At 28.8% G+C, this 9,509-nt stretch overlaps 1 protein-coding gene across 1 annotated transcript in view; it reads right to left on the bottom strand.

The window, feature by feature from the left end:
• The window catches only part of LOC119674718 (GTP-binding protein REM 2-like), a 14,719-nt gene extending 5,537 nt beyond the window's left edge, over positions 1 to 9,182 (bottom strand). Inside the window, exons 1-3 of the mRNA XM_038085874.1 lie at positions 9,114 to 9,182; positions 7,080 to 7,260; positions 3,717 to 3,850 (exon numbers count right to left, since the gene is read on the bottom strand). Coding sequence (XP_037941802.1) covers positions 3,717 to 3,850; positions 7,080 to 7,260; positions 9,114 to 9,182 — 384 coding nt within the window. The remainder of the gene's footprint in view (positions 1 to 3,716; positions 3,851 to 7,079; positions 7,261 to 9,113) is intronic.
• Positions 9,183 to 9,509: the final 327 nt, after the last annotated feature.

Below are 9,509 nucleotides of genomic sequence, written 5' to 3'. Positions count from 1 at the left end.
ATAAAGTAGGAATGGAAATTTTATTAAAAAGTGTTTCACTCCGAGAAGTAGGCTGGTTTTGCAGAAGTTATTGCTAATAGCTATCAATCAGAGCCAAATTTTTTGGGTTACAGTGTTAATTCAAAAACTTGAATTAATTCATCTCAAAATTTCTGCTCATATTTTAGAAGTGTTTTATGTTTATTTATGTTATCTTTTACCCAAAATATTTCAAATGCACTATGCAATTTTTTTAATCCCAACTATTTCAACTTTACAATATTATATTAAACTCATTAATTTATCTCATGAATTATGATACTTATTTTTAAATCTAAACAACTTAAATGAGAATTACAATTCCATGAACATATTTTAAGGATTAAGCTAATAATATGGCTTTACAGTTTTATGGAAGGTCTTGTTAGATTTCGACATTTATTTAAGCCTCCAAAATATTTAGTGTTCGTATTTTATTGATTAACTAGACTCCAAAATTATTTATTAAACTTCTAAATTTATGTCGTTGTATACCATATTTATAATTGAATGTAAATAACTTAAATGAGAATTATAATTTCATGAATATTTTTGTTAATGCTTTAATAACATCTAATATTTAATTAATTTTTAAACAAATTATAACAGGTTTTATAGAAATCACAATCACTACTATATTATGTTACATTAAACTTAAACTCAATAATTTATCTGATGACTTATCATACTTAGAGTTAAATGTAAACAACTTTAATGAGAATTACAATTTTCTGATAAATTATTATACCTATTTTTAGAACTAAAACGAGTGCAACAAAGTTTCAGAGAGAAAATATATACAATTCTACTTCATAACTTGAACTTCTATAACTCGAATTTCTCTATAAATCAAATAAAAATATTGTCACGTGCCAATAGAAATGTGGAAAAGTGCATTCTATAAGTCGAATTTTTGTTTTTGGTATGAATCCATTCTGATGTTAGGGGAAGTCCTTTTTTTTAACCAAATATTTAATTTTTCTTATGTTGCTTCTTTGTACAAATGTCAGTCACTGGAGGCGTGGTTTAAAGTAAATACAATTTCCAACATGCTTTAATATTTATTTAATTAGACTCTCACTTTCTCACTCTTTCAATTAGCTCTCACTAAGCTATTTGAATATAAAGTTGCAGAGTAGCTTGTGGAGAATCTAAACCTATCGATAATTGGTTAAAATACTGTAAATTGGACGCTTTTCAATCGTATTCATTGAGCCTCGTGTCAGAGTCAATGCGACGGGACTTACTAGGAAAATGTTTTGGAAATTGTTTTAGAGCAGTCCGCACGCAAACATGAATTTTGGTCGTAGACCATGAAATTTCAACAAGACACGGCACTGTTTTTAAAGTTCATGTGAATTAAGAATGGTTAAAAAACTGTGTTTCACACTTCATTTCATCCATATAATGGCTTTCGAATTCGCCAGATGCAAATCCGATGGACGATTCCATCTGGGCTATTTTAAAGAGCAAGGTGAGAACTAAAAAAATATGCGAGTATGGATGCGCTGAAGAGAGCCATTGTTCAGGAATTGGTCAAAATACCGGAAGATCACATCCGTGAAGCACGCAACTCATTTTGTAACCGTTTGAAGGCCGTAGTGAAGGTGAAGGTAAAAGGTGGCCACATCGAGCTAGAGTAAATGGATTCTAAAATATTGATTATTTCCACAATTTTTTTTTTGGAAAAAGAATGTATGATCAAAAAAAAGGTTGTTGAAAGAGGGAAGAAAACTCTCTTTTTAAATTGTTTTCTTTTGAGCAGTAGAAATGTGGTTATCTTAATTTTTTGCCTTACCACAATGATAATAGTTCAATTATTATAACTAGTTTGCTGAACTACAAAAAAAGGTTGGTTAAAAAACTTTCTTTTTATACTTCACTGGGTCAGTGAATTCTGGCTACACAAGAAAAATGAGAAACAAAAGTCTCGTCGCCTTTAAGCATATCTGAGAAAACCTTGTGAATAAACATTACCAATGTTAAAAACTGACAGATCATCGGGTTAAAATAGAAAATAAAATACATTTTTAATTATATTTAAACCGACATATTAGAAAAGGCAAAATCATATCAGAAATTATAGTATCCTGTAGATGACTATAGAATATAGTCGAAATATTGAGTGAAATGAAATTTTTAAACAAAAATTAAGTTTGGTTTATAAGCTTGTTTTAATTTAAAGCACGGAAGTGCTTTAGTTAGTGTCACTTAAAAAGTAAAAAGTGACAAAAAAACCTAGAACTTGAGCATTAGAAGTTTGTGCTACCTGTGGAAAAACATGATTGTTTCTGCTTTCAGTTCTAAGCCTGGCACTTGCAGTCCAAACAAATTATATACGGAATATAAACTAGTTTACAAAATTCAAATATTTTCTAAGACCAATGATGATGAGTACTTGGCAATACTCGAAACAACGTTGTATGGTCAGCTAAATTTCAATAAATTAACTAAAAATTTTTGTTGTTGTCTTTTCATTTCTATTCGAATCCTTTCTTTTCGTTAAAAGGCGCGTCATTTCTGATAAAAAAAATTAAAATTAAATAAAAAAAATTTTAAAAGTGTATTATTTACCTACTGATCATTTAGCCCGTTTAATAACAAAATTATTATTCAGAATTAAAACAGTATATTATTATCAGAAACTAACATAAAAAATTTGTATTAAAAAGTTTAAATATATATATGAATAATAGTGTATATATTTTTACAATATTATACATGATTCTTACATTATATAATTATACTATTTTATATTATATTATATAAATTATATATATTATGTTATTATATTATATTATATCTTATATATTATATTACAGTCATGCATTGAAGGATATTAAGATTTTTTGATTTATTTACATTTACTTGATAGAATAATATAATTAACAAAAACTTTCTTTTTACAAAATAATATAAAATTATTTTAGTAATTAAAGAGAGATTTATAAAGTATACAAAAAGGGTTATTTGTCAATTAATTTAATTATAATAATTAAAAGGGTTCGTTGTTTTACACATAAAAGAAATGTGGGTTAAATTTTTACTCACCAAGAAATCTGAATTTTTTTCAAACAATTTTTTTTCGGCTTCTTGTTCAAAGTGTTTCTCTTTCTCTTTTTCTTTATCTTTAAATTTTTCTTTTGATTTTTTAGAGTTTAAACTTGAGTTTAGTTTATTTTCTGCTTTTTGCTGTAGTGAAAAGCGTTTAAAATATTTTTGAAAAGACTTAATACTATTGAGAGAAAGTTTTAAAAGTTTTTTATTTTCAATCAAAACTGAAATTAATTAAATTAAAGTATACTGAGGAAGGATATAAAAATTGGCAAGGACTGTAGGATGACTCAAAAAATTTCATTTTATAATTTAGTGGCCCATAGAATTCTTAATACATTTATATAAATCAATTTAATAATATACTTTTTTATAAAACTAATTTTAAACTAAATGGATTTGAGATAACAAACACAAATACACACAAAAACTAACATTTAATATGATGAGATTTTTTTTAGTTAACTAATTAAATACTAAAGAAATTAATTTAGGAAAGAAGTCGGAATGTATGAAAATTTTGAACTGCAAAATAAAAAGTTATTACTTTTAATACAGAAGCAAACCAATTGTTATTTGTAATTCAAACAAAACAGAAAATGAATGAGTTATTAATGTAAAATTTAAAATGAGCCAATACTTACTTGTACTAGATTGTGATCTTTCTGGAGACGTATTTGTGTCAATGTGCCAGCTAACAGCTCATCACAATTATGATTTATACCAACGGAGACTTCAATGAATTTCGCACCAAAAGTACAAGCCAGACATTTTCCATCTAAAATAAAGTAATAATATTAGATTATTTTATTTAAAGTATATATACAATTATTTTTTTATTATGTTTGCATAATTTTAAAGAAAAGAAATTTCGTATTATAGAACGAATATATGCCTATGAAATTTACTTATGGTATTCAACGTGTTTCTTAAGTATTACATTTTATCATAAAACATAATTAAAAAATCAACCAGAGCCTAAAGATATACAAAAAATTCAACATTTAGAGGGATTAAATAAATATTATGAAATTTTTATTATTAAAATTTTAAAAGAAAAATTGTTGGTTCACATCACAAATTTTGATAATTTTATAACTTGTATTCATCTTCCATGTACTTAGATAACTTTCATGTACCTCAATTAGCGATTTTTCGCCGTTTTGCTAACACACTCCTTGCAAGAACCCCAAATATAGAATAGTAAAGATTAAATCCATTTCGTTGAATTTTGATAATTTAATAGACCTTTCGTCTTTGCCAATGAACAGTTCCATAAACTGTTAAAGAAGCATATTCCGAAAAATCGGTTTCTTCTAGATGGTAAAATATTTTATGGTTTCTTTTTCCTGCAGATTTCCACAACTTCTACAATAAAGATTATAAAGAATGCGCAGTTTTTCTGTATCGGTTCCTGTACACTAATGACCAGAAAGCACTGCAGTGCTCACGCGATTTCTTTTGATGAGTTCTCAGGATCTAGTTTTATTATAGGTAGACCATGTTAACTTGGAAGTTGCATATGAGCACTCCTAATAAACATATTTGATTGCTACAAATGTAGACTTCTGGCCGTCAACGTAAAAAAAATATGCCCAGCACATAAAGGTTAAAGAAGAACTTATCATCTTCTGGTATCATCACATACGAAAGTAGCTTCAAATGGAATGAAATAAAATTTGCTCTAATCAAATTATGTGGCGCCTTAGATATTTTGACGAGGGGCGCTATCACAATTTATATAACCATTACTAATAAGAGTAGTTTAGTTGCAATAACACAACAGCAATGATGACAGATTACCGCACACAAGCGGATAAATGTAGTCAATAGATTAAATGAGGAAGAAAAAACAAATATATGAGCTTCATACCATGAACGTTCTCTTGACGAAATACCAAATTGGTTAGGCTTACCGAGAAGGCGAGAAGGCTTACCGCCGAGCATTTGTGTGATTTTTGTGGGTTGCAGTCTTACATTAGCTTAGGCTTTCGATTTCTTTACACCTTGTTAAAAAAAAATGTGGCATTCGGCTTAGTTCATCAACTAACAAGTCAGGTTATGGGTCTATAGTAGTATTACTGCTAAACACTATATCTATATGTTTCACATATGGAACTAATCTAAAGCTCTAATATAACCCAGAAATTTTTCAACCTTATTACCATTCGACACGAATTTTTATCTTATACAGTTAAACTTCTATAACTCCAACTTTTTTAATTCGAATTTTCTATAAGTCGAACCAAAAATAGTGCATCAAAGTTTTAGAGAGCAAATTATATACAATTTTGCTTCTATAACTCGAACTTCTATAACTCGAATTTCTCTATAACTCGAATTTCTCTATAACTCTATAACTTTCTCTATAATGACTATGAAAATATAGTCACGTGCCAATAGGAATATGGGAAAGTGCTAAGTAGATATAAGTAGTAGAATATAAGTAGAATTTCCATTTTAGTGTTAGGGAAAGTCCCTTTTTCCAAACCAAATGTTTAATTTTTTTTTTATATTGCTCTTTTGTGCAAATGCCATAACTTCTAATGCTGCTCTTAACGATTATATTGAGCTTGACAATGAAATTTGTACATCAAGATTTTCTACAGATGAGTATTATTGAGCATTACAGCTCTGAATTAGTGGATCTCACTCTAAGCGCCACGGAAAGTAATGAAGAGGGTTCGGTGTATGAAATTGTTTATCAGCATTCTAAGAATGAAGTAGAAGAATCATTTAAAATTTTGAATTTATATTTGGAAACGAATGATACTACAACTAATGATCACTATAAGAGTATGAATAAAGTGGAATTTCTTTTTACTGATAATAAGAAAATAATTGAACCCTAATTTTTGATTATTTCACTTCACTATTACTTTTAAGCTTTATTTGACTGCAAATAAATAAATATATTAAAATGTGATTCTAGTTTCTTTTCAAAAATAAAAAAAAAATTCTCTAACTCGAATCTTTTCTTTGCAAAATTGGGCTTCATGTTATGGAAGTTTTTGACTGTATACCTATTCTTATTTATTCAGAAAAATAATTTGGTTGATTTAACTAAATTTCAGGTTACAACATTCTTACTCGACGTATCATGTTGGTTTAATCATATCACATATTGGTTTGCATATCTTCATTACCACATGAGGTAAAATTGTTCTAATAAAATGATCAGGTCAATATAATTAGTATGTGGTTAGAGCATATTTTTCTGAGTGTACACAAACATTTATCATAAAATATTCGTACATTGTTGGTTAATCAATATGTTAGTTGTAATAAAACTGTGTAAAATACAATAGTGAACTAGCAATAAATAAAAAACCATTATCATGTGAGTTAGTCTGTAATATCGATAAAAAAATTTCTGATCTGATTCAACTAATTAATCAACACGCGAAACTATACAACTGACGGAGTAGATAGTGATAACAAATGAAAATTAATGCATTTGCTTCAACTTTAATCGCTAGTTACTTTCATTAGCCTTACGTTGTCTGCATTTAGCTCTTACTTAGTTAATAAAAGAAATCTACAGCAAATCAACCATTTTATATTGTAATTAAAACGCTTGCATTTAACGAGCAAATATCATGAAGTCGCATGCCTATGGCAATTTATCGCTGAATTAAATGGTCTTGCCACGTAATGGCAGCTGAATAATCATTAAATTTTAATTTGTGCAAAACCACGAATAAACCCACTGCCACAACCATAATAGCCGCAAAAACGAAATAATATTGTTTACAGGATTTTTTTAGTTACCCATGATCTAATCAATAAAAATGGCCACAGGTTTCGTTGAAATAAAGTCACCATTTTAATTGGTGTTGCATGCGCCCGCAAATGTCGCAAATGTCGCAAATGCCAAAAATTGTGTAAATACAAACTGTTTTGCATACTCGATGAGAGCTCGAAAATTTGCGGGATAAAAATTATTTTTTTATAAAAAAATAAAATTAGAAAGTAGTGAGTAGAAAGTAGAAAGTGAATTTACTTACCTTGTGCTGAAACTGCACGTGACCGCGCTAAATCAATTTTATTTGCGACGAGTATAATTGGTCGAGTGCGCAGCAAGTCCATATCCTGTAATCTCGACAAAATTTGCTTGGCACGCGTAAAAGATTCCTTATCGATGCATGAATAAACAACTAGGAAAGCATCTGCCTTCTCAAGTTCATCCTACAGAAAGAAAATGAAAAGTAGATGAAAATGAGTAAATAAATAAAAATAATAATGAAAAGTATGTAAATTAATTCAATATATTTTACAATGCTGAAAATAAATTATTGACACCGCGTGACACTACTCCAAGTAAGAATGGAAGAAGAAACACATCTAAATGAAGAAAAGATAATAAAATCAATTAAATTAAAATTATTATTTTAATTATCTTTATTCAACCATTTTTTAAAGTTATTTTCGAAAAGTAGGGAAGTACAATAACAAAAATTCTTTTTTAAATTATTTAATTAATTAAATTATTCGCTTGTTTCAAGTACAGAAATAAAACGACGAACGATTCCAGAAGAATCAGAAGGAAGACTTTAATGATGTTGTTTGGTTGATTGAGGTTAGTGCCTGTTGGTACCTTTACTCCCTTCTCTTTGTGAACATCTTAGTTATGTTCACTAGGTCAATCTGTGGTCTTCATTTTAATACTTTATCTTGTCCTTAAAGTATTAAACTTCTTAAGTCGGCGTACCTGCCATCTGTTCGATGATATCCTCTGAGTTTGGGTATATTTAAAGTTGGATTTCCGTGCTTATCCACCTTCTGAAATAGTTTCAATGCTTTGTCCTTTATATATTTCTTTACGGTTTTTATTTTCAGATCCTTATGTATATCCGTATTCCTGATATATGAGGGGATGTTGAGTATACGTCTAAGTGCCAAATTTTGTGCTATTTGTAGCTGCGCTTTACTACTTTTTGCTGCTTTTCCATACGCCACGCATCCGTAAAAGAGATTGGGTCTTATTATCTCTCTTTAGACTTTATTTTTTCATTTGCTTATCTTACCTTAACAATGATTACTATTCCCACTGTTCATATGTTCTGAACTAACTAAACTATATATATATTCTCTGTAGTTCATGTTTCAACTATTCATATGTTCTAACTTGTTAAGCGTATGTATCCACTACACAAGTATTGCCAAATAACGATCATCAGTGATCTTGCAACTATTTCTTATATTTAATTATTTGTTCATAAAGAAGTTTTTCGAACAGTAGTGAAACTACAACAATAAAAATTTATTTTATATTATATTGAATTTTTGGCTGATCATACAGCTGTTTTGAGTATTGCCAAATACCCATCATCAGTGGTCTTGGAAATAATACTTGTATTTAATTATTCGTAAATAATTATTTTTGAGACTGCAAGTACCAGGAATCGAACTCGTGCCCTGCTAAATTTGAAGCTCAGAGTCAGCGCTCTTAAACCAACTGAAACAAAGCCGTACTTGACTTTTTATATTCGCACATTTTGCTGGAGTTTTGTTAATTGACTGTGAAAGTTTTAATAACAAATTCACTTGCTGTGTTTATATTAGAACGAAATCACAAACCAGCTGTAGAATATTTGAATTAATTAATTATATTTTTATTTTTAATTGTTAAGTTTCAATACAATTCTGTTTGTAGAGGCATTATTTATTGCATGATGTTATTTCTCTCTTATGCATAGAATCTAATCTAGAAATTTAGGAATACGGAATATTATTCCACTATTCGTAGAAGCGAGACTGAAAATTAAATATATTTTTTTATTCATATTATTTCCATTATAATTCCATAATAAATATGATTTTGACGTCTATATGACAGTGGTAACTATTTTACTTAACAGAAAGTATTGTATTTAATAGAAAGGTTTCAAAAAGCAGTGAATTTGAAATAGCTTTATGGTCAGTCTAAAATTTAATTAATTAAATAATATAAAATAAATGTTGTTGTTGTAGTTCACTAATTTTCGAAACCTCTTTAACAAGATACAATAGTTTTTATTAAGTAAAATACGAGTAGTCACTGTAGTCATAACTGACATGTTATTGGGTACCAAGTCGGGACTGTAAGTCGAATGACCCATCAATTCCATATTTTTAATACTCAAAAACTGTTTTGTTTGAGCTGATGGGAGAGAACTCGCATTGTCATGATGGAGGAAACTCACTATCTTGCTTCGATAGTGGGTTTTTCCAATTCTTTCAAGACTTTCGGCAAATAAATGGTTATGTTCCACAAAAATTCTACGTTGTTTGGTAAGTGTTACTATTGCAACACAACCGTTTTTTCTGAAAAAATATGTGAAGATTTGCTTGGATTGGTGTCGTCTGCGAACAACTCTTGTCAAGTTCTGCTCACTTTAGAAAATGAGCTTATGGGCATAGATTTAATATTCACGTGTTTTGAGCTACCTCGGGCG

This window comes from Teleopsis dalmanni, chromosome 2 (assembly GCF_002237135.1).
Source record: "Teleopsis dalmanni isolate 2A chromosome 2, ASM223713v2, whole genome shotgun sequence".
NCBI lineage: Eukaryota > Metazoa > Arthropoda > Insecta > Diptera > Diopsidae > Teleopsis > Teleopsis dalmanni.
This window is presented reverse-complemented; position numbering and strand designations above follow the sequence as displayed.